This window comes from Anser brachyrhynchus (assembly GCF_964034855.1).
Source record: "Anser brachyrhynchus genome assembly, chromosome: 10".
In the NCBI taxonomy this organism is placed as follows: Eukaryota; Metazoa; Chordata; class Aves; order Anseriformes; family Anatidae; genus Anser; species Anser brachyrhynchus.
Genome location: NC_137705.1, coordinates 18,318,972 through 18,346,055, shown reverse-complemented (window position 1 = coordinate 18,346,055; position 27,084 = coordinate 18,318,972). Strand labels below are relative to the sequence as shown.

Sequence of the window (27,084 nt, the reverse complement as noted above, 5' to 3'; positions counted from 1 at the left end):
ATGGCCAGGTGAGCTGACAACAGTAACAGGCCAGTCCACCCCTAAGGGTGACAAGGAGCAACTCAGCTCTGGGGCAATTCTACAGGGTAATATTTACTTTAATCTATAGCATGCCCTCCCCTGTGCTTTCACTGAAAATTGTCTTTGATTTCTGCATAAAGATTATTTATAATTTATAACATGCTCTTTTCTACTAGAACAAGAATTATGTAATACTTAAATTTTTAAAATCACCTGTTTGAAAGACATAAACTGTGCTTTGTCCATCATTACAAGGAACCCATTCTGTCTCTGGACACACATAAACTTATTCTGTTATTGGAAGAGCAGAATACCCTGTCGCTACAGCAGAAAGCTGCCAGTTTTTGCAAGTCTTTTACAAGTCCTTGCCATTTTTCCACAGAACCAATAGGTCTTATTACCGCCTTTTAGATGTGTCAGAGAAACAAAACCCCTATTAGTCAGTGCACTCAAACCCTATATTAACACATTGTAACTTGAATAGCTTGGAGAATAATATTTCTGAGAAAAAAAAAATAAAAGGAAAAAAAAAGAAGAAAAAAAACATTCTGACACACAGGCATAAAATAAAAATATACTTTGACTTAAGTAACGAAATTTATCTCGTGTAGGTGTTATCAGAACTGATTTCTACATTAATACAAATAATACCATTCCCAGTATGTTCATATAACCAGGAAAGGTAGTCTAATATAGAATGTAAATAATACAAGATTATATCATTAAGATGAAAGGAATTGTGTTTACCTGTCTCATAGATTATGCACAAGCAAAGAACATGTTTCTCTCTTTGTATTGCGGCTGAAAAATGTTTGTAAGAAAGGAAATGTGGAGAAAACACTGAACTTAAACCAAGTTCTTGGAAAGCATCCCTGAGTTTGACAAGCTTTAGCACTGAATGATGATTCATGATTCTAGCTTTTACAATGCTGAGAAAATTCTCCAAAACCTTTTGGAAATCTTGAAAGTTCAAAAATGCTTCATTTATTTTCTGCTCAGCCAGACGATAGTAAATTCAGATGGAGGAAAGGTCTGTGGAGGGAAGGGGGGAATTCTTGGAGCGAGACCCAGGAGTAATTAAATTGACAGGCATGGTCAAAAAAAAAAGTTAGTCTTTTAGATGGATGCAAGAGTTTGAGAGTTGCTTTACGGATTTCAGAACGCTCCTTGGTTGAGATGCAGTTTAGCTTCTATAAATAAACTATAAAGAAGCATTGCATCTTAGTGATCCATTGATCCAGTTTATCTGACACACTAAGAAGTGAATTCACCCATAGAGGTGATAGGTAGCAGACAGCTCACTCTGTTTTTATTCAACATGACCCAAGATTATAATAATGAGCCAAGGTATGAGAGACATGAATTGATTACTTTTTGCTCAGAGGATCAGGACTCAGGAACACAATTTTAAAGACCACAAAGAGGTTGATAATACACAAGTGGGGATCTCACTCCTTGACCCGCTGATGCCCAGCCTGCGGGCTGGCTGACCGTGCCCTCTTCTAAGCACCATGAATGCGTGAGTGTTCCTGTCTGCTCCACAAGTTCCCTCACCTTGTCTTCATGTTTTGCAGTCCCACAAATGAAACAGGATGAACGTGCTTGATAAATTAATGCCAAATGTGCACACCATTCTTTCTTACTGTAAGAATAAACTGTAGCCACTTCAAGTAAAGAAAGTACACAATACTTACAGATAGGATTGCTGAACAGACTTTTTTAATAGAGATTTACAGACAGGCAGGATTTAAAAAAATGCAACCTGCCCTTCAAGAGACGACCTTTAACCTTTAATGACATTTTATTAACCTATGCTGTGTTCTTGCTTCAAAATTATTTTAGAAGTGTTCCCTTTTAACAGAGGACAAAAAAATGGAAACTTGCATCTCTATTGGTTTATATTTTTAAAATTCTTTCTCATACACTAAAGGAAAAAAATCTCTCTTCTGCAATTATATCCTGAAAAAAAAAATCTAGAAATTCTAAAATGACTTTATATGAAGCTTATGTGGCAAGGTGTTGGTAGCAGGGAGCTGCAGGGGTGGGAGCAGTTCTTGACGAGCTGCTACCTGTGGGCAGCCCGCATAGGACCAGCTCAGGAAAGACGGCATCCCGTGAGAGGGACCCCACGTGGAGCAGGGGCAAAGAGAGACCGAGAAGGAGCAGTGTAGAGAAAGCGTTAGGGACTGATCCCAGCCCGATTCACTGTTCCCTGTGCCACTGGGGGGGAGCAGAAGAGAGTGGATGAGGGAAGGTTGTTTTAATTTGCTTTTGATTCTCATTGCTCTTGTCTGTCAGCAATAGATAATAAATTACATTAATAACCCTCATGCTGAGTCTGTTTTGCCCACGACAGTAACTGGTGGAGCAGTCTCCCTGTCCTTATCTCAACCCAGGTGATTGTTCTTCATCACACTTTCCTTTCCCTGTTGTTCTGAGGATGGGGAGTGAGAGAGCAGTGTGGCAGGGCATGCACCAGCATGAAAACACCACAGACATATATGAACTTTCGGGAACAAACTGTCTGTATTCATAGGACAAAAAAGTCCTTACACTTTTTAACTATTCATCTTTTACTATCCGTCCTCCCTTCTGTAGTTTGCAGAGTGATACAGTAACAACTTTATAGATATAGGGAAAGTAAGGCATATAACACACAAAAGAGGAAATGATAATATGCTTAAGTAGAATATACAAAATATAATTTCAAGCCCCTAATGTCAATTAGAGATGCTCATATAACCCTCAAAAATTTTCTTAAGGTCTAAGATTGCTATTATGCTTTCCCAGGATTGTACTTGGCTCCTGATGTTACCGAAAAACATACCTGCAATTTCATTATTGAAAGGCACAGAGTGAAAAGCATCACAAAAGTATTAATGTGCATATGTGATTTGTAGTCGGGTTTTAGTGCAACACGGTGAATTGTGAAGTACTCATTTAAAATTATGTTTAACATGGGTCATATCTGTCAGAAAGTTCAATTTAAAAAAAGCAACCACGTTTTTAATATGAGGCTATTTTCTGCCATAACTATGAACATATGCCATGCATGTATCATTCCCAAAAGACTCATCCTCATGAGATGGAAAATGCATACTCAGTTTGAAACTGCGATTACGCAGATTTGACTGCAAGTCAAGAATATAAAGGGCTGTAACTCCCTTGGCATAGAAAAAGCAGATGAAGTCATAAAATGGATGAGTTTATTCCCCAGGCACATGAAGGTACAGGTGAGCTGAACCCCCTGCGGGGCAGCGGGAGAACCTGACAGCACAGCCCCAAGGATGTTCAGAAGTACAAATGGGGAACGATATGACTGCGTCCTTCATGAAACTTCTCAAAGGAACTTCTCAAAAAAACTTGTGGAAAAAGAAGAGAATTTTAAAAGCTTAAAATTTGAGCAAAAATAGGTCAGCAAAGACTGTTGAAAGAGGTTTCTATAGAAAGGAGATGAAGGGAAGACGGAATCTGAGGGTAAAGAGCATTCGGGAAAAAGGGTGGAAAGTAATTCAAACCAGCACACGTGGTCAGTTCATCTGAAGTCACAGCAACCTGCGTTTCAGTCTCATCAGAGATTGCAAGCAACCTGAGCACAAAAGCTATGGGCTAAAAAAAATCCAAGAACCAGGAACACTGAGCACGCTGCCTGTGCTGTACCCTTTTAAGCACTTACATAAACGCCAGTAACTTCAAAATTAACCTGCGAAGCCTATTCTGCATTAGCAGTATTTAATTATATATAAGGCTTTAGGAAGTAAAAACAGGGTAGCAAGGCATAGGATATTAAAAGAGAACTGTACAATAGAAAAAAATTGAATACACTTGTGTAAAAAGGGAAAGGTGAGAAACGATAGGGTTAAAGACAAGAACATGTTAAAGCATATAAAAAAAGACAGTAAACAAGGAACTTCATTGTTACTGGCAGGGAAAAAATGCTAATGTTATTAATCATTTGAATTTGGTGACAGCCAGAAAAAGGGGAAAGGAAAAGAAAAAAAAAGGAAAAGGCCACACTCATAGCCAGAGAGCATCATCTGACAGTTTACTTGGCTTGTTTCCTGTTGGAATACCTTTAAGTTCAGAGACCCCGTTTCAACATACATATTTTTCATAGCATCTACACCAAATCAGAGCCAGTACAGAAAGAGGCGTGCAAGCACTGTGCACCTTGGAAAGGAATAAGTCTCTAATTTCTAATTAGTTTCCTAATAGTTATGAGGAGATTCTTAAAGCTAATTTGAATAGGACAACAATTATAATTACAAGCCAAATAGTGTTAGGCTGGAGCATGGTGATTTTTAAATCAGAAAAAGTATATTTTTAAATTTGTGAACATCTGTATTCCTAGCTAAGTCCCAACCTACAGCACATACCTCTCAGCTACTCATTTCAACCTACACATTTCTATTTTTAAGCTGAGAATACCTTGTGGCATTTCAATTCCCTAGGAAAATCTCATACCACCCCCAGAGGTAATTTTTTTAGTCAGTCAAACTGGTTTTGCCATCAGAAAGACAACAGTTCCCATGATAAAAACTTTTTTATTTAATAGCTTCCTGTAAAAGTCATTTTTCCTTAGCTGAAACTCCAGCACTGATGTTATTAAAGCAACCTGAGCAGCTGTAAGTTACAGCTTTTTTCATTAATAGCATTGGGCTTGTTATTAACAGCGTAAGTGATGTTTCTTATTTTATCAAACACGGCTGGCAAAAGGAACGATAACCAAAAATTACGCAGCAAATACCAAAACCTCCCTTCCTTAACAACATTTTTAAGCAGGAACAGACCCTGTAGTATTCCCTTTTAGGACCTCCTTGTTGTGTTACACCACTTGCCATCACATTGGTCCAAAGAGTGGGCCAGGGACCAAAGGACCGCAGCCCCTCCATGAGGGAGCATGGCCAGGGCTCCCTCAATTCCAGCACAGGGCAGGATGGCCACAGGGCAGCACCGCAGAGCCACAGCTCGTAGCAGAGGTGCAGAAATTACTAGAGCTTTAAAAATGAAAGAAGTTCTCTCTCTTTCTCCCATACTCTCCAAGGACTTATTCAACCATGAAAAACATCTTCTGGTTACTTGTCGGGCTGTGTTCTCCAGAAACACATGCTCTTCTGTGACCAGCCAAGCAGAAGGGATGGAGTAACATCAGATTTATTTTTATAAATATCTGATACATGCATTTCAGGTTTAAGGTGCTTGTATATTCACTAAAAGTGATTTTGGGATGCTTATTTGAAAACAATATTAGAATTCTTCTCTTCGTGATACTTCAATTAGTTATATAAGGATTTCAGCAAGGCAAAAAAAGAAAGAAAAATGTCCCTGTAGGTTAGTTATATAAGCATCAACTTCAGAGATCAATATTAAATATTTACACATTTTCAACGTATTCATGCAAGAAAAAAAAAATAAATCTGAAACCCCTGAATGCATAGACATTCCTCAGCCTGATCACAAACATTTGCAAGCAGAGGAACATTAATTTCAATCAACCCGACTTTATCCCTTAATCACTCAGCTTTAACAGGTGCAGTACGTCGAGCAAGATTCCTCTGACTAGCACAAAAGCCATGTATTTTGTAAATACCTGTCGAAGGGATGGTGTCCTAACTCCGGCAAAGGCAGTGGAAGGGAACAGGATCGCCAAACTATTTCTTAAATATTAATAAATATTAATTTATATTAATTTCTTAAATATTTATATTTAGTTCTGTTTCCCTGTGTTGCCAATGCAGGAATTTGAATCACAAGTCCTGTTCTCAAGAGTTGCACGGTAAAACCTTGACATCTGATTGCTAGTGTTTTACTGTACGTTGCTCAGAGCCAAAAGCATCTGGAAAACGTGGTCACATATTCAACGGGTAAAACATGGTTTTCAAATGTAAGACTCAGACCAAGAAAGTTGCTCTCTGTGATTATTAATACGAGTTCAAATGCAGTTACTCAACAATGCTTATAAGGTCATATCCTAGTGGAGTTTTACTTATGGAATTAATTCTTTCAGAGAACTTCTCCCTGGAAAATATGTGAGAAGATTTCATATTTCATCCCAAAGTTCTAAATCTCATTACCTCATGTCCCCAGTTGAGAGTTAAGCAGTATTTGGCAACCCGCAAATCTATCTAACGAGCAATTTCTAAAAGCAACCCAGTTTTGTCGATGATCTACACATCTCTAATGAAGGGAAGGTATCTATGGGACTTAATTTTTTGCAGTTCAACACAGATTTGTAGAAAACAGATGTAGGTCACTTTACATTATGAAATAATTATTTAATTTGCAGGTCCCATGTGACACAAAGTGCACATTCTGCACTTTGTAAGTTCATAATGTGTTGTTACTGAAGCCAGCCCAAGTCTAAAGCTCGTGTCATTCATCAATATCACTGACAACCCATAACAAAGCTGCTCCCTAAGCATACTTTGTGAATAGGGTAGGACAGTTTTGATGCAGTTGAACAAAAACAGAATGAAAGCACTCCTTGGACAAATGCTTGGCTCCAGAAAACTGATGTACCACTTCATCCCATCTTTATCTTTTTTTCTGCTTTTATTTTCCTACTTTTTTTTTTTCGACTTTTTTCCTCCTGAATCCATGGTGCACGTAGTATTATTTCCACACTTCTTTTAGACTTACCAGTTCTTGGGCAGAGAGCAATATTTAAATTGGGCTTTCCTCGCTGACTCTGAAAACTGGGTATGAAACTGTTTTCTTTCTAATTGCTTCTTACAGAGACACCATTTACAGTATTTCCAGATCTTCACATTGCAATAAAATGTTAATTTACCAATTAAGAAAAAAGGGGGGGGGAGGACATCTCCAGACTACCGTATGAGCAGAACCTCACAAGTTCTATGTCATTAAAAAAAAGCATGGGTCCAAAGAAAGTAGAGGGAAGAGTCAGAAAGACAGAGACACCGACTCTATGCCCAACCAGAAGCTGAGAATCAAGAAGCGTGTAATCAGAAAGCTTCAGAAAAGGCAAAACCTACTAAATAAAATTTTAATGTAACCTTGAATAATCTTGAAGTACACCACTTGTAAGCATTTTAGAATATGTTCAAAAAAAAAGAAAAAAGGATAGCATATCACAAAACAACCAATTCAATATATTCTCATCTCAATACTTACAAAGGAGCAGTTATGTTCACTAATTATCTTTACAGTAAACATGTTTGTTGTGTGATCCAGTACAAATTTGCAAAACAAGTGTTTTCACACCTTATCAAAAATACTTCTCCCACAATAATAAACAATCATAAACAGTTTCACAAGAATTGCTAAATATATGAGTAAAATCTTTTTAGAAGACGACAAAATAATGAAATTAAATAATCAGACTTCTCTTAAATTTTGCAAGTAATTAATTATTTAGATGTTAATGCAGAGAACTAAAGACCATCAGTCAGAGTCTAAGGTTTCCAGTAAGGATAACATATTCCATAGAGTTATGGAATTGGAATATGGCTTGTCTACCCTAGGAAGGCTGTGCTGGGATAATGTAACAACGAGCATTTCTAGTAAAGATATAGCTTACAAAAAGCTTAGTAGCTTACAAAAATCTGTAAAAAAAAAAAAAGCTAGCAAAAATTTGTTAGTATAATCTATAACCATTCCGTAAAGAAATACATACTTATTATTATTTACCTGTGTCTACAGAGTGATTGGAAATACTTAATTCAAATGTAAAAAAAAAAAAAAAAATACATTTATCAAATAAAAATCTTTTGCTGTAACATTTCATTTCAGAACAAATATCAATGTCCTCAATTAAATTTCTGGTTAAGATTGAAAGTTTCTTTGCATTCATCCTGGGTGTATAAAAATGCAGTTATGAAAAATTTAAGTCACTATTCCAAGAATGTAGTGTAGGTGTGCATGGTCTTAACCTTAAGCATGCTTGCTCATTCAATTTAGACTTTTTTCTATTGAAAAACACTGAGAAAAATGGAAGATGTTGGTTCAGTTGCAATGCAGAATAAAAAATATGTACCAATAATTTGCACTGAAGTTTTGTTTAGTGGCCAGCAAACCCTAGATTAAGGGTTTCTGGAGATAGCTCTCAACTGATTTGACTGTAACGGAAAAGTGCTTAAGTTTAGATGGCATCAACAACAGGGCAAAACAATTTATAGTAATAAAGGATACGGAGCACAATTAAGGGATTCGCCTCAGATGATGTTATTCAAGTGTCAGAACTATGAGAAAACTGAATGTAAAAGACAAACTCAATTTGAAAGATATATGTACTAATTTGGATTAATAATTTAGGAGACTATGATCTCAGGGAACTGCATGGGTTTTGAACAACTTTACTGGAATGCTAATATGAACGTCACTGGAGAACTCAGAATAAAATGATCAGGGAAAGGAAGGCCTTTTTTTCATGATCATATATCCTAAGACCAAACTTAGAAAAGGCTACCATGCCAATGCAAACAGCACATTATGAATAAAACTGATAGGAAGAAATTAGAAATTCTGTTAGCTTGATACTAGGAGTGAAATGGCTGTCCACATACTGACATTTTTCACTCAGATACAGTTAAAGAAGTTGGATTTAGAATTCTACCCTTGCATTAAAAAAAATAAAAAATAAAATCACTCACAGGAAGCACTGCAACTACTGGGAAAAATTTATCTTCGGACAGCCTTATTAAACACACATTGCCCACATAGGGCCTGAACACGCTACTGAAGAAAAAAGATTTATAATCTCAAGAAAATAAAGTACGTTTGGAGTTAGAGCTATCTAGGCTTTCTTTGTACAAACAGGTCAGAAAGATAAAGCTGTGGTCATTTAAGTTAGGTTCTAGAAACAGGAGGAATGCTCCCATTTGTCATGTAGCGATCCCTGAAGATCTCCAGTACTTCCTAAGTATGGCTGGTTGGAGAGGAGGATTTGAACACTTCCTCAGCTACCACTCCCAGAACAGATCACTGAAAGCACACAAAAACACAAAAGCCCATGAAAATAAACAAATGCTTAACTGCAAAACTCGCTATCATCAAGGCTCTTGACTTTAAATCAACATTTCCCCAAGTATAAACCTGAGAAAAAGTTTAAAAATTAATACAAATCAAAAACTATATATATTTCCAAATACATAACCAGATTAGAGCTTTCTTGCTTACACTTCTGCTTAATCCTTATAAACAAAGTCCATGCTCTTTCTGTCTGAAGCAGAGCAATCAGAATAGCAAATCGTTAAAGAAAGTTTTTAGGGTGGTTTCTGCCTGAGTAATGAATGTTTGTACCGTTCCATCATCCTCTGGTTGCACTCTAATACAGACAAAATGTACTTCCAAAAATATTGCCCCCCCCCCTCTTTTTTTTTGCTTTAAAATGAGACATTCTAACCAAGACATTTTTAGAAAAAGACTGTATTTCACAGAAATGCTACCAAAAAGTTGCAAGACTGTATTGAAAAGAGTTGACTTTCCCTGGAAAACCTGACAGACATTTCATCAGGGCTGCTAAACAAAATCAAATGGGAGCACAACCTGAATATGCAATTGCTGACTGATGCGCTTCTTCATACATCTGGAACACTTAAAGAGTAATTGTCAACTTTTTATAACCTACAAGCCCTGCAGAGAGAGTGTAAGGTTACTAAGAATAGGTTACTGATTTTTATTAGACCCCTTCAAAGTAATTCATGGATTCTCAGAGGTATGCAGACCACAGCTTGAAAGCCACTGATTAAGAAAATTTGCAACTGAGTAGGCTTAAGCAACCCAGCACAGCTAAGATACTGCAAAATCAGAAAATTAAATCAACGCTCTTTTTTGTTAGGCTATGCCAATGTGCCTTAGACCCAGTTCTTGAAACACCTCAGCCTCTTCCAGTGCTGTGACTCCACTCAATGGTCATATTCATAGGAACAAGAGAGCCGGGTTGAGAAAGATAAAGGAGATTTATAGACCTCAGCCACAAAATCAGCTCATAAACTGAAGTGTTTATTACTTGTATTAAATCCCTCGTCTTCTTTACTTTGTGCTATAAAGCTCTAAGAGGTGAAAATTCATGTTAGTAAAAGATTAAACTTTATATCATAATGTCTTGCACCATTAAAAAGTTCTATCAACACCAGTAAATAGTGTGCCCATGTAAAAGTCGATTTACAGTGCAAACGTAGGTGCTAAGGAAACATGTTTCTGGACCACATTTTTTCTCCAGTTTAGTTTCATCCCAAGTTGCACTTCCAGTCTGTGCACTCCCCAGAAGTACTCTGCAATGTGAATCAAAGCATGTTACCTGGGGACAAACAGGAGATGTGATTTCTAAAGTATGCTGGGGATTCAAACTAAAAAGTTAAACTAGACTTCATTCAATCCTTCGTTCACTGCCTGTGCTTACCCAACCATGGCTGCAGGGCTCAGCTCGACCTGCTCTGTGCCTGAGAAAGATTTCCAAAAAGTCAGGTGCATCTATGTAGATTTGAAGTTGAGAGATTTTAAAATTATTTGCCCACCATGCCAATTTAATGCCTTACTACACGTGCACGTGCATATACTTGGTGATGATTTTTAAATATTTTGTCTGAATGGCCTGCTTTGTTTTTACCGGTTTCTCTGGAAAAACAGAAGCAGCAAAAGTGCTGTATATCTGCCTTGTCACAACAGTCTCGGTGTTTAAAAGATTATACCTGGTTTTGTTTTGTTTTCCAATCATCTCTGGTAAACACTGTTTTCCATGCAGGCTTTAGTTTTTCACACAATTTATTTGAATTCATGCAGACTAGTGGGCAAACAGCACCCTCCTTTGAAACTATAGAAACAATCCTATCACCTGATCCAAAAACACTTTCAATTAAAAAAATGGACACATAATAAATAGGTGTTTTGGGGAATTTGAAACGTAGTTGAGATGCTAAAACTGCTGATTTAGAGCTGATTTCTGAATTCACAATTGAATAAGAGACCAATCAGTATTGCTGTACGTCATACTGTTTTATTTTATAAGCTATTAGTGTTAACTTTTTGCAATAGAGATGTTTTCAGAGCTTTTGGCTTGTCTTTGTTTTAGGAAAATTCTGTTTGTTTTTTTAATCACCAGATAAATTACTTTAAGAGAATTGTGGCTCCCTTTGTCAAGTTCAGTCTATTAACAGTATTCCTCTGTATTATTAATGTTTAAATTTTAAACTTCTACTGAAAAAGCTAAGTTCCCATGAATGCATTGGTATTTATAATCGTCTTCAAGCAGTTAAAATATGGCTGAAAATATAGTATGATAAACTGTTTTTCATACCCATGTAAGATATAACAAGAAGGCAATGTGTTTAAATTCTTATAAGAGACATCTAGGCTATTCACCAGGAGTAACTGTCTCACTGCATGGATGCTTAAATAAATTATCTCGGAAAGACACAGAATTTCCATTACTGGAAACTTGGAGAAATAAGTATGATAAATTTCTGTCAAGAATGGCTTAAGTATTGTTGATAGTGCTTTTGAGTATAGGGACAGACTAAATGACCTCAGAGATCCCTTCAAATAGGTTTTCTCATATTCTGCCTCTTCTTGTTTGTCTTTGGATGCTTTCATCAGGCTGTGGCTTAACCAGGGAACAGAGACTGGAGCACTCCCTGATTTATAATACCCAGCACTCTTCTCCGCACAGCACTCCTTATATAGGGAGTTCTGGGGAGGAAAAAGTAAATACAGCTTTGTTGCTCTGCACAGGACGAAGACAGACCGACAACGCATGCCCTCCGTTTCAGTCGCAGCCCTCCTAGCTTGCTGGCTGTGGGGGATGGTGCTCAGCCGCCCCCTGCATCCCTGTCCTCAGCACTTCTGCACGATCCCACAGGGCCAGCCAAAACAGTGCGGCCCCCGGCGCCCCCAAAGCCAGTTGGCACATGGTGGCAGGAACACCCCACTTTAGCCAGGCCTGTTACTCTCCCGGCACAAGGCAGCGGACACAGACACAGGTTGCTGCCCTCCCCAGATGGCACTTGTTGAGCCTAGGGAGTCCCAGTGGGCTCAGTTTGCCTCCTGAGGGGCCTCGCAGCTAAAGCTGAGCATCGACTGGAGCCAGGCTCTTCCTGGCAAACTTCTACAAACAAGCCACCAAACCATCCTCGCATGATGCTCTCTATGACCCCTTATTACCCCTCTGTGACCCCTTATTACCCAGGGTTCTCAAATTCATATATTTTGGAGACCTAATCCTGAATCTGCCCTATCTTTTGAATACAGAAAACAGCTTAAAAGCACCAATTTTTCAGACATGAAATACTGTAATGACCTAATGACAACTTAAATGGGCATGACTTTTTCTTCACAAAAGCCTTTTACAAGTAGTGGAAGACAGCAAGATGATTTGTGCACACGAGCTTGGACCCACATATAATAGCTGGATGCTTCAACCTTCTCTGTTTTCTGTTCCTGGATATTTATTGCTTGTGTTGAATTTAAAATATATATATAAATAATAATAATAAAAAAAAACAGGCTGGGATAATGTCATTAGAAGCCATATGCTGCTTCACCTCTTCCTAGCTTTGGGAGGAAGAAGGTTAAATGAGGGGGTGCTGTCAGAACAAGCTGTTTGTAAGGAGTGCAAATACCTCTGTGTTTCTCCTGTTTTCCAGGATGCCAGCTGCTTCATCACTTGTACTGTCAGATGGGTTGGACATCTTTAAAAATCCTCCTGGAATCTCCTGGTTTAATTTTTATAAAGAGCGATAAAAGTATGCGAGTGTCTGCAACAACATTACTCAAAAGTTGTTTTGGTGCCTCTGACATTAATCTATACTTTGAATTTCATCTAGTTTATATAAAAATGCTATTTCTTAATACCTGCACTTCTGCCTCACCTTTTCAGTTTTCTTCCTTGGACATCACAATTAAAACCTCCAGTGCACTGACAGCTGGGGCAGTGTTACTTATTTAGTAGCAATGATGGCAAGGATTCCTATTAGGATATATCAGCTTTTAAGGCTGTACTGCCCTTATACCCCCATCATTCGACCTGTTTTTCCATTGATTCGGTATTCTACAGTGTCTGAAGGAGATTATGTAACACTTACAGAAAAATATACATACATTAGGTTTTTATAGCAAAAACAAAGTCATTTGAATGCTGAGACGAATGGGGGCAGGGGAGGGGTCCAAATCTGTTCTAATTAAGTACTACGGTGAAATTAATTTACAACTAAAACACTCTGAAGAACTATACCTGGTTTGGTACAAGATTACGTTGTACTATACAAATGGTTGACAATCCTTAAAAATTAAAACGAATGCTTACAGCCTGCAAATAGCACAGATAAAGGATACTGAAACGGCTGCCAGATTTCCCCGCTGTGCCAATGGGTGATTAGTTGACACTGACAGCGAGGATTAGAAGACAGTTCAGCTGTTCCCTTGACCTTTTGAGATATACAAGAGATTTGAAGATGTTTGCTAATTGTTGTTGTATTCAGCAGCTGCAACAAAATTCTGGAAATATTTAAATATTTTAAGTAATTATTTGGGGATGCTGGGTTTTTGTTTGTTTGTACTGACATAGTTCATGAAGTAGGGTTGCAAACCAAGATTCAAATTACTGCACAGTACTAAAATGAATGAAATTTAGCTCATTTACTTTAAAAAGGCTTCAAATTTTCTACATCACATCTTGCTTTATGGAAAGAACTTAAAGAGATAATGCATTTTCAGTGTACAAAAACATTGCCTGATGATATTTTTTCTTTTTTTTTTTAATACAAAGTGCACGCTGGTTGTGGAATCAGCTTAGATCTTAAGTGGGCTTCATAGTTGGCAGGCTGGCAAAAGACAAAGTTGCTTACTGTTATGTCCTGCTGTGATTTTAGGAAATTTGTAAAATAATGTTAACATTAGCCTTACAAACTGGATTTTTATGCTACCTGCATTTATGCATTTTAATGTACTCTATGCTATCACATGTAAAATGTGTTTTTTTTTTTTTTTGTAGTTTATTTTTTTTTGGAAAGAGATTTAAAGTTGCCACAAAAATATATAATTAACTTTATTCAGCTGATTCATTCACTTATCAATCAAATATACTAAATTCATACTTTTGAAATCCAGGAAGACAGATTTTTAGAGACTGGAAGATATAGGAAACATCTTCCTCTGGAAACCTTTATGTCCTTGGATCTTGCATTGGCCCTGAGCATTTCTCAGTATGTAAGTATAGCAAAGGACTTAAAATAGAAGGATATATAGATAGAAAGATAACGCACGCTTCATTAGCCATGCAAGGCCTACTGAATTCAAAGGTTAAGGAAAATGCATGATGAATCCCCAAACACGGACTATATAGGTAAAGACAAGTAAAAACTGATAAATGTTGCATTAAAACTTCAGTTTATATTAAATTACACTCATTATGTCTCACTAGGAAGTAAATGAACTGAACATCTCCTTAAGAGGATGACTCAGGATTTTCATGTGTTTATTTATTTGAGGTTACTTTTAATTAAGTTTAATTAAATTTGGTTAAAGTTCCTCAATAATCACTGCTATTACTTTAACTTTTTTGAAACAACTGCTTGTCTCCTAGGATCATTTGAGCAAAGGGGAAACACAGGTATTTCTTGTTCAAATAACACCTTGAGCCATACATAGATTTTCTACTGCTCATTTCTAATACTAAGGCAATGCAAATGATCAACATTAATAAAAACAATAAAACCAGCATGTTCACATTTGGCAGGAACTGGTTGTATTCTACCGCAGAATTTGACACTACTGAGTACCATTCCCAACAGCAGATGAGCTGGTAGTGCTCCTGCAGAGCTAATCCTGCTATTCAGTTTATATCCAATGTTTGCTTCCTGTCCAAATGACACCTGTGTGTTTCTTCCTAGCCAGTATGTGTCTGCATACACAGAAACATATTTCAAGGTTTCCCCAACAGGCATTTTGGACTTATACAATTTAAGAATAAGTTGATTTCATCATAAAAAATGTAAAATTTATAGAATCCCCAGAGGAAAAACAAAAGAACCTACTAAGGCATTGCTTTGTAGAAAGGAAATAGGAAAAGTTTGTGATCTGAGCAATAATTCTAATGAAGAAAAACATTTCTGTGAGAGCAGGGGAAGGGAAGGGAAGGGAAGGGAAGGGAAGGGAAGGGAAGGGAAGGGAAGGGAAGGGAAGGGAAGGGAAGGGAAGGGAAGGGAAGGGAAGGGAAGGGAAGGGAAGGGAAGGGAAGGGAAGGGAAGGGAAGGGAAGGGAAGGGAAGGGAAGGGAAGGGAAGGGAAGGGAAGGGAAGGGAAGGGAAGGGAAGGGAAGGGAAGGGAAGGGAAGGGAAGGGAAGGGAAGGGAAGGGAAGGGAAGGGAAGGGAAGGGAAGGGAAGGGAAGGGAAGGGAAGGGAAGGGAAGGGAAGGGAAGGGAAGGGAAGGGAAGGGAAGGGAAGGGAAGGGAAGGGAAGGGAAGGGAAGGGAAGGGAAGGGAAGGGAAGGGAAGGGAAGGGAAGGGAAGGGAAGGGAAGGGAAGGGAAGGGAAGGGAAGGATGCTAAAGGACAGAGAGATTCCAAATATCAGCTACCTGAAAACACTAAAAAATGCAGCTCTGTCACAGCTGTTGGGAAAAAAAAAAAAAAAAAGGGAAGCAAATCACATATTAAAAACCCACAAAAATAGAAGATTTTTTTTTGTCAAATCCACGGTCAAGTGTGTCGTTGTACATGGCAACACGGAAAGGGCCTTTTTCCTTCCTCTACCACATTGACTGAATTACAGAGCCTGCCTGTTCATCTTCTAAGCCCCAGCATTCATCCTCGTGGGGAGGTTGGAAAGTGATGCACTGCCTTCCTTCCAAACAGAAAGGAAACACACATCTCTTGCATGCCAATAAATTGAAGAAATTAACCTCTAAGAGTTGTCCCCAGGGCAATACAGCTGTGAGCCATTATTTCTTGTGATAGGGCCAATTTTTTTTTTTCCTTTTCCTCCCTCTCCATTGTCCCATATTCTTAACATGCATCTGATATCTGCCGATTTGGCATAGCAGGCTGGGATTTCTAGTTCTATCCCCCAGCACAGGGAAAATTTCTCTCTATGCAGAGAAATGCACACAAGAGCAGAAGACAAACCCTGCACGTACACCTGAAGATTGTATGAAACTGGTGTAGGACCTTAGTTGACTGACAAATACAGATAATGGAGGGGTAGACATAACCATCACATTTGGTTAAAAATAAACCAATAAATAAATAAATGAAAGAAAACTAATTTATGGAAACAGTTCAATGGTGGACGGGAAACTTCAGCTGATTATACATACAACTACAGAATAATTAACAAAATTCTTAACAAAGACTTCAGAGTTGTATCAGAAAGGTAGTATTTCTTATTTTCTCCTGGATGCAGGGAATGTCTGCTGTGTATCACCAGAACAAAATTCCCTTTAGAAGGCTAGGTGTCACAGCTGAAGCAATAATACCACCAACTGATGTAAGGAAAGACAAGAGTCGGAACCATGAAAAGATAATGGCTGTAACAACAGCATTTTGAAAAGTTTTAAAGGAATAAAGTCTTAATTGTGTGCTATTACTTGGTTTTGTTCATTTGTTTTTTAAATACAAGAAATCCCGTAACACTTACTGTAAGTGCTGGGGAATTGGGACAGGTGACATCTTTATAACATGACCCTGCAGTTGAGCCTTGCTGAAAGCCAGCAGAGCGCCTACTGCAGCCATTCAGCTCCAGCAGAATTTGCAGTGAGGGGAGGGAACTTGCAAAGAGGATTGGATTGACCCAAATCAGCTGAAGTCTTAAAATAAACAAATAAATAAAGTATACACCAGTATAGACTACAAACTGGATAGAAATTCATGCCACCTGGTATTCAATTCAGCACTTTCACTCCTAAGAGAAGTTTCTTGCTAGCTGCTTTATATTCTTATATATATTTATATACCTGTAAATATGAAATGTTTAATTTTTTATATCCTTATGCAGATACCTGCACTAATCACTGTTCCAAATCTCTCCCACTGTGACATATTTCTACAGAATTGCTCAGTGTGATGAAATGTCAAAAGACATATTTTGACTCATGTCTTCACAGGCAGTAGCACGAGAGGAGATGAGAACAGCACAGTGTTTTGGATCTTAAGCAATAGATCTGCACAAGGTGGGGGTGAGTTGCTCAGGTTGGTTTTTTTCCCCTTTAAGGCTTATTTTTATAGATATTTAATCTGAACAACATCTTTGCTTCTACAGTAGAGGTATCTACAAGTAGATGCATTTACATCTATTTGGCAAATACCCCACCGGTGGGCATGTTGGCGCTTTCATTTCCATGTCTGACTGTGACTTGCTGTCCCTTTGGTCCACGCACACGTCCTTGTTCAAGGTCTGCTTATAAGGAGTATGAGATGTGCTAGGGACACGCAGAACAGTTGTACCATGAGGACCATCACAACTGGGCAGCTCAGCATGGAAAGAAGGTGAGCAACCACCCTCCAAGGCACTGCAGAACAGCTGTACCTTGTCACCCGTACAGGTGCCCTTTCTGATTTAAATCTCCTGTTGACCAAGCAATGGGGTATGTTATAGGAATGATAGGGAAATGCCTGAATGGTGAACCAGCAGAAATATTATCTCCTGTAAGAAAACTAAGAGGTCAACAGGCATCCCAGCTGAGGCTCCAAGCAGCGGCATATCAACACCACCGCAGGTTAATGCATCTGACTTGGGAGGTTCAGATTTCAGGGTACCGTGCCCTGCTTGTGCATTTGTTCCTGTTCATTAACTTGTTGCATGAGTAACGGGAAGGCTAACCCAGCCAAACCTCTGCTGAGCAGTATTGTGCAACAAAAGCTTTGCTTTCAATACAGAGTTTTGCCTTGGGAATTTCAACCAAAACTACCTCAAATCAAAAAGACTTCTAATTTTTTTCTCCCTCACCTAAATTGCAAAGAACTGTACGCTAGACAATAAATGTTATGCCTGTGGCTTCACACTGACAGCTGGGACTTCAAAACATCTCCCTCGGGCTACTTTTTCCCTCCCTTGTAATTCACATAAGGAAACAGAATTCAAGGAAGAAAACTTCAACAGCTTGTTGCAGTCATGTAAATAGTAAATGACTGTCAGGTGTTGATATCAGTGGGTTTTGCAACAGGGTAATAGGAGCCACATGTGAAACAAGGCCTGAAGGACAGTAACAAGGGAGAGGATTCAAGGCTCAGAAGTTGCTAGTGAAGGTGTTAACAGAAGGCTGAAAACTTTTAACCAGTTCACAACACCAGTAAAGATGGGGGATGCACCAAGGCTGGGCAGTACTGCTAATCCACAGGGCAGACTGTATGAAGGTGTCTATGGGGAAGAGATCTACATGGAGGGGGTCAAAAAAAAAAAAAAAAAAAAAAAAGCAGATTCCTTCAGCTCCGTAGCACTGCAATTTCTCACTTCCATGGGGGTTCTCACCCAGTCTGAGCTCCCTTTCCCAGAGGTTGTTTCATTTCCACAAGCAATTTGATGGTTTGAGACCACAGTTTGGGTAGCTGATCTCAAGCAACCGTTCTATTCATATACTGGCTTTAAAAACAGCATTGACACTTCTTTAACAAATGTATGCAAAAATTATTTCACCATATACTGATACAGAAAGACAAACATTCAAATATGGTCCTGGACTAACTCTAATCTACACAGCAAAGACAAACAAACAAACCACCATGTAACCAGGCTCCCATATATTCATTAAATCCCTTTCACATATCACAGGCTCACTATTATGTTTGCTCAGAGTCTGTAATCTGTTAACCCAGGACACTGAAGGATTTTGTTCCGAGGCACAAAGTATTTTCAGCTTGCCTAAGTCACATCCCTGTGTAATCACCATTAGAGCAGTGACTACATCTGCACCAGCAATTTTCTCTCAAAATACATTTACTGAAACACAGCAGCAGTTTTGCACTTTTTTGAAAGAGTGGAAAACTGATTGTGTGGATCAGTAATGAGAGCAGTAATTGCCACAGGGCTGACAATAATTTATGCAGAAGTTCTCAATTGCTCCTAATGGCCTGTCAGATGGTAAAAGGGAATGCAAAGCAGATCATAAAAACAACTCTAGCGTAGCTTCGGAGAACAGAATTCTTGAAACTTTCACTCTTACTAAGAAAAGTGAAAAATACAGGAGCTGAACTGGCTTCTGGAGAAGCAATAAAAACAAACTACACTATTATCTAGTAATTCACATAGATAAGATTTTGTGATAGCAGAAAAAAAAAAAAGATTGTTTTCCAAGATTTATTCATATCTTAAATGCAGGAGAACAAAATCTTCAGGTACTACCAACAGCAGATTACTACCACTACTAGGTCCGAGGTTGGTTGAGGAAGGTAGCTACTGGTTCTTCAAAACCACAGAAATATTCCTCATTTCCAAAGGTGTAAAGTGAATGCAACTCAGAAAGTAATAACCTACTTACTTTTCTAAAGACAGTACCAAACTGCGCTAGAGCCATTTGGAAATGCAGTTATACTAGTCAGAGGACTTACGCTTTGGTAATGTATCAACACATATAGTTTAAAATTGGAAAACAGTCCAACACACAGAAAAACTTTTAATCTTATAGCTGCCTAACACAAGAAAGCACACTGACATATGCATACATTACACTGTACTGCTAGACAAGTTTCCTGAAGCAATTCAGGCACTCTAATGTTTTTTGTTTGTTTGTTTGGTGGTTTTTCTTTTTTTTTCGATCTGTGCATTTTATCCCATATTCCTCCTACAAACACATCAGAGGAAAAAGCATTTTGCACTTAAACTACAGAAACTAATTCCATTACAGCTTCAAAACTTAAAGTAGGTTTCAAAACGAATTGCATCTCTTCTAAAAAATTAAGGAAGACTTCAACTTATCATATTAACTAATAAAATATCTTCCAGGAAAACAGTTCTAAAAATGTGGGGAAAGCAGAGACCATTGAATGAAATACTGTGCTGTGGGAAAACGCAAACACATTTTCCCAGGCTGTACTGCTGAGCTTTTCAGACTGTCCCAGAATTTCAGATGTGTCATACATTCCCATGGGAAAAGAAACGTTTTAAATACAATATCAATAATAATAATAATAAAAGTAATAATAAAAATCATGGTCTGATGACACAACTCCCCTCTTCCTAAAACCTCGTAACAATCTTACTTTTAAAATATTTTCAAAAAAAATTTCCCACAAAGTAAATTTATAAATAAGAGGGTAGTCTGCACATTTGTGCCTAAGAAAAAAAGTTTGCAGAACTGAAATCTTAATTCTGTAAACCATTTTTCATGGTTTACAATGTCCCCAAGGTATCCTACTATGCCCAGGTATGAGGTAATGAAAATAAATGTTTTCTTCGGTTAAAAAAATAAATTACTTCTTTCCCTTCTCATGCCTACATCAGAGACCTGCTGAAATTGATAACAACATATTCAATGTTCAGTGAGAAAGCAACAAAAGATTCCTGATTACATAGAAATGATTAAAGAATCATAAATATGCTACAAGAGCTACGCATAGCTACGTGCTCATTTTGCTCGTGAATGGAAAAGGAAAAAGGAAGGGTCTTCAAGGAAAGTAGCCAAAGGAAACTGAAGAAAATGTAAAAAGCATTTCAAGGTTATATTTAGAGGAAGACATTCTTCATACGTTTGCCAAGCTATTCACGTCATTTCACACAGCATGTTTTATCCAGCTTTATAAGTCTATGAGAGAACAGGAAAGAAAAAATCTGGATCGGTTGCCAGAAATGGAAATCTTGCATTTATGCAGAGGAACGAATATTTTAAGCATGTGAATTCAAGAGTACTTTCAAAGTGGGGGGGGGGGGCTTAAATCCTTCTACAGATACCGCAGAAGGATCCTGCAGTTTATAGCTTAGAAGTAACATGACCTAGCTTCTATTACTCTCTGTCCAGCTAGGCTCACTGGCCTTTAGCTATGTCACTAAAAATACTCAAATGAGTGAATTTCAGTAAGTTCAAGTCTTCAGCTGGTATAACCCAGCTGAAGACCTGCCCATGTTTATGTATATAGGCTACATCAGTTACATAAGAATTCACATATTTCTCCTCTATAACACGCTAAACAATAATCTAAGATTAATAAACACCAACCACAAGCTCAAATGTGAAAACAAATACTCAAGTTTTATAAGAATATTATGATTTTAACTCAGCACACGTCACAAAGGTCAACCGTTTGCATAAAGAAATGTCAAGCATGCAAATAATACATCACTACCAGATGTAGTGGTAATAGGAACAAATGAAATGGAAATTTCCTGTTGGTGACCTTCCGGAGGGTAGGGATGGAATTAATTTGAGATATAGGACCATTTTCACTTAAATCTATGCAAACGACTTCAATAAAGAGTTTCTTTTTACCTTCATTGCCTTCTCCAGGTGGCTGGTAAAATGAGAGCCCCAAAGATATGATGGCTGCAATTTCCAAGATTATAAGAGTCACGTCCTGCAGCGCTTCCCAGACTAGCTGTAAGAATGTTTTTGGCTTCTTTGGGGGAATGAAGTTTTTCCCAAAAATAAGCTTTCTTTTTTCTAGATCTGCAGCAGTGCCAGCTAATCCTGTAAATTAAAAAATTAAAAATTAAAAATGCAGGGAAATAGAAAATAACCATTTATATCTGCTTTTCTATAAATTATTTCTTCAAGTACAACTACAAGCTGTACCAACCATGGCATATTAACAAACAGGCAGATTTTCCATTTATATTTTGCTTTTGCAAGATGACTTGCCCTTACTTTCTGAACGGTATCCTTAAGGACTTTGTTTAGCACTAATTCCTGCCACTTTTATTCCTAAACCAGTCTGTGAATTACTAGGCTTACTTTAATAAGATCTATATATATATATACATACAAACATATATACATGTAAGCAATGACTTCTGAAAACGTAATTTATTTGGACTTTATGATCTATTTGGGATGCGGCTGGAATAGCTGTTGGCAGCTTTTGGTAATATCAGAAGCAGCATATCTTTGTTCAGACCTCAGGTTAATGACCTCAAAGTAAAACTCAATAAAGCATGTCATGTTCTCCATCAAAGCAACTGCTCTTGCTACATAGGTACTGTCACATAATTGCTGGAGTGAACTGTGTCAAATTTTGTCCCTGAGAATACAGCCACAGTGACAGGATATAAGTGTAAAGAAAAAGGAAACAAAGGTTCCTTAAATCTGTATAAAAGCGTAGGTTTTCTGCATGATACTTCAAGTTAAGAGCATTTCAATGTAAGGATGCAATGTAAGAATGTGAATGAAGCTGTGCTGAACAGTTCCAACCTTTCACTTAGGTGCTTTTTTTTTTTTCCCTGTGTTTTAATTATATCAAGTCCGTGCATGTCTATCACTTTTTCTGTTAAAAAAAAAAAAAGCTACAAAATACTTGCAAGTGTTCAGGTAGAATAACTGTGCCTATATACTGCTCTCAGCAGCATAAGGAACTGCAATAAAGTAGAGAGGTTACAGGTATCTGTCAAATAATATTTCCATCTGTTAAAACATTTACAAAACTGTAGGTTTTGAATGCAATCAGCAACACAAAATTATTCACACTTATTCACACTAAGATGACAATGAAAATATTTCCACTGAGAGTTGACCTCAGAGGACCGCTACAAAGGTGCTTGCAAGAGAGCAAGAGGAAACCATCCCATGTTGTAAGGCTTCCCATCACTCCTCTCCTTGCACAGATCAAGGTAACTCCTTCCCTTCCTCTAAAGTACATTGTACTACAGGTACCTGAAGAATGGAAAGCCCTCTTACAAGCATCTCCAAGACACCAAGCAGAAGAAACAAGGATCCTAACATGCTAATGACACCCAGCTTTATGTCCCAGCCATTGAGGACTGGCACTACCGTTCCCAGCACCACGGTGCACACATGCCAGATGAAAGCACCAGCCCAGGCATCATTTCCTCAAGACCAAAGTGATGCTTTGCTGAACGTATCAATCCTGCCACAGTACAGCCACAGCCGACTCACCTTTCACTTCGAGTATATAATTACAACTGCTGTGTAGTTTCTGGCTCTTGGTTAACTCATCAAACTTTCATTTCACCTTCAGCTTCTACGAAACACTATCCTCCCCTCCCAGGTAAAGACATGCTGTAGTTATTATTGCCTCGCTCAATTTAATTTTCAGTACCTACTGCTTAGTGAGACTACAACACAGGTTGCAGCTACTACAAAGTGTGCCTATGCTCATCTCTGCAATTCAGACAATCATGTCAGACTTCTCAGCTCCTCTGTGAGTTCTCAGTCAGCTTCCAATGTGGGCTAAAGGCTTTACCCCTGTGAAATGTGAATAGCAGATGATGAGCCATTTGGGTAGTTACCCTTTTGTGAACCAATGTAAATCAGAGAAGTTAAGGCAACAAAGGTGGGAGATCAGAGGAGTCACTCACCACTGATGGGATCTGACGTAGGGACAAACCTTCAGGAGAAATGAAACAAGTCCAATTTGATCAGCTTCCAGAGGGCTGCAAAGCCCTTTAATACAAAACAGGGTTTTCACTAAAAATAGCATGCACAATTTGTACTAGTTCCCCAAAACATAACCTGCCCCAGATATCGCATTGACTTCATACATGAAGGGGAAAGTGCATCAACACCGTTGACAGTGGCAGGAATTTCTGGCAGAAACGTTCATATAATGCATCTACAAGCAGCAGAAAGACGTCAAATGCATACTGGAAAGCAGAAGAAAAATACATCTTCAAAAGGAGTATTTCCCAACACAGAACATATGTGCACAGCAGCAGGCCAGCTCCAGCAGGTAAGCAGATGACTGGGTACTCAGCCGCGGGAAGCCACGGCTGAAACAGCACAGGAAATAGCTGCCCTAGTTTTGAACAATCCTAATTACATTTACCTAGCCTTTTACAATGAATTTACCACTTTGCAAACTGCATTATGCATTTTATTGTCAATAAGCCACAAAAGGTATGCATGTCCTGTCCTATGCTACTGATCATAGCACATACGGTATTTCATATGTACATAATAAGAAGCCTCCAAAGCAAAGGAAAGAGAGAGACTGGAACTCAAAGAGCTGCTGCTTCTCTAACACACATATTGTCCACTGATACTGAAATTTATGCACCGTAAGGTTGAGGACTAGGCTGGACATAAAGAATCTATGTCCACCATTGTTTTCCAGTCTATGTAACCTATGTTAGATTTTAGATATAAATTTTAGATATAAATTTTATTAACTTTCTTCTTTAACTATGGCATTTATTTTCTTGTGAATTATTTAGAAATGCTGGAAAATGACATTCAATGTTCAGTTCAAACCAAAAGGTTTCCATTCTCCCAAGCTGTGGCCCTCACTTTAAGAACCCTATTCAATTCATATTATTTTTTCCCTCCCTCTGAATATCAGGAGCTGACAAACTCCTGGATTTCCAGAGAAAGGGGAAAGGAAAGCATGAAGAAATCTGAAGACTGATGATGAAGTCACATCATAACAGCCCTAAGTGTTACTGCAGAGGTAATAAGGTCAGAAAGGGACAACAAAGTATGTAGAGAAGTCAAAGCTGTACACAGAGGTACTGCTAAGGGAAACAGCACTGAGAATCAGAGGCAAAGATGCTTACTTTGCAAAAGCTTCCATCAATTCTCCATGGCACTGCCAGAAGAAAGTACACAGGGGCACCCCTTATCTTTTCAAATCTTTTTATTCAGAGATACTACTTTACATAGTCCTAGAGGTGGTTTAAGCAAGCCAAACTTTGCGGCTTGAAGAGGATGAGAGGTCACTCGCACTTCGTCGCACTGGCAGATCTGCGGGACGCTGCTTCCCAGCGAGTGCACGCTGACAGGCAGTGCAGATGGTAAAAACGTCAATTAGCACAGCAGGATCTGCAAGTGGACATCTGTCCTCACCATTACTTTAACCAGGAGACGGCATTCCTGCTGCTAGATTTGCTTTTTTCCCCTCCCCCTTATTACACATACTTACTTCACTACTGTTCTTGAATATTTTTTTTCCCTCACTTGTCCCTTAATCTGTGTATTGACTGCTGTGACAATAATGAAAGAATAGTGCAAATGAGAGCAAGAGGAAATATCATTTCTATATGAAGAGGAATTGAAGAAGAAAAAAAAGTTAACAGAGATACCGGTTCTATACGACCTCAGAATCCAAATGTTACTAGCAAAAGCATTCGATGCTGTATTCTGTATGACGATAAGTCACAGACAGGCTGGTTTTAAATTCATGTGTCCACACAAACATATCTATCTATATATATATATGTATATTTAAAATACTTTTGTATGTTGAGGCTATGCAACAATTCTTTGCTTGACCAAAGTGTTTTAGAATGATTGTACAGATTTATATCAAATTTGTCTACAAATATTATGCACATGTTTAAGAAATACTGTGAAAATTGATTACTGCACTTGAATAGTTTCTTAAGGTTTGTTTCCAAAACTTTTCCTCCAAAACTATTTGTAATTTGTGAAGAACAAAAGATTAGCTAGAAAGCATTTTCTATGATATTCTGCAGTATATTAAATGGATTTCTTCTTTCATCCAGCTTGCCTTTTTAACACAGATTTTTTTTTTCCAATTGTTGCTTTTTGGAGGGAGAGAATGATTAAAAATCTGCAGAAACAACAATTAATGGTTTTTCCCTGTTCCTTATCTACATCTGTCAGTTATTGCACACTGAATATAAACCCATCATTTCACTGAATGCTTCCTGGAAAATTGTTTTTCTCCTGAAAATCGTCTCCACTGCAACCAAATGGAGCATCACAAACTTCTGATTTTGATGCTGCAAAAACAGCAAAAGCACATCACTACTACAGCAACAACTGTGAATAAATAAATAAATAAATAAAACTTAAGAGAAAGGTTCATGTTCATTTAAACTATGAGATGAAAAATGGAGAAATTACATTTGTACTAATTGTGCAAACAAACCATTAATTACTTTTATAACTTCTTCCCCACATTTTCTGACTGTCTGGAGAAAAAAAAAAAAAAAAAAAGGAATTTCAAATACCAACATTATTGAATTTCTATTGAAATTAATACTCAGAGGTTAAAAAAATGAACCCACAACTATTTTTGGTAGTTAACTCTACTGACAGTTAGATGCAACATGCATGACATGCATAAATTCTTCTTATGAGAACACACACCTATGTTTCATGTCAAGCTCCTACCACCCTAGTCTCAAACTGCACCCTCAAATGATCAGCGTTTCTAGCATGACATTACCTAGGTGTTCACTGAAACTGAAAACCAAAACAAAGTATCACTTTGGTAATTATTTCATTTCTTTGCCTAGTTTCACAAGTTCCATTTATTTCACATTTAACTATGAAATGATCCCTGCCTTTACTACTACTACACAACCCTTTAATATAATCTGCCCAGGTCCGCCATCCTCTATAGATTGTGTGTAAATTTTCTAAAATTCAGTGGGGATTAGAAACGCTAGCCCAGTTATTCTGCTATTCTAACACAGAATATTCAAACCCACAATCTCATTTTACATTTTTAATGGGATTCCATTCTCAGGCTTTAGAAACAAATTTATGTGTACTACTCTTCTTTTCTCCCTTGACAAAGCCTCTCTTGACAGCAGGTCTTCATTTCTTCCACTTCAATCTAAGAAGTACTATCAATCTTGTGAGGGAAAGAGCTGGAAATGTAAAATTTTTAATTCAAACAAATAGCTAGTAACTAGGAGATTTAGTTTGAGATCTGCCTTAGGCAACCATCCCTATCTAAGAAACTGGGGAAGGCAAGGAACCATTGGCAACAAAATGATTATTGTTATGGTTTTGAACAAAGGCTCAGGAAGGTGTATTTTTTCTCTTATGTACAAAGATGTCAACAAGCACTATGCTGTAATGCAACATCAGTAGTCTCACACAGCTTACTAGGTCATGAAATCTTTGTGACCCTTGTTTAAAGGGTGTCTAAGCAAAACAAACACCTGCTTTGGTACCAGCTTTGCCAAAGAAATATGTTGCACTAAACTACCTGTTTTGCTAGCACAATTTGTTTATTTACTTTTTAATACTACAAAGGCAT

The 27,084-nt window shown here is 37.9% G+C and overlaps 1 protein-coding gene across 28 annotated transcripts in view; it reads right to left on the bottom strand.

Moving 5' to 3' along the window:
* ATP2B2 (ATPase plasma membrane Ca2+ transporting 2) overlaps positions 1-27,084 on the bottom strand; it is a 415,848-nt gene that overhangs the window by 101,791 nt on the left and 286,973 nt on the right. For all 28 annotated transcript variants that reach the window (XM_080606728.1, XM_080606718.1, XM_080606717.1 and 25 more), the window contains one exon: positions 21,390-21,587. In XM_080606728.1, coding sequence (XP_080462854.1) covers positions 21,390-21,587 — 198 coding nt within the window. The remainder of the gene's footprint in view (positions 1-21,389; positions 21,588-27,084) is intronic.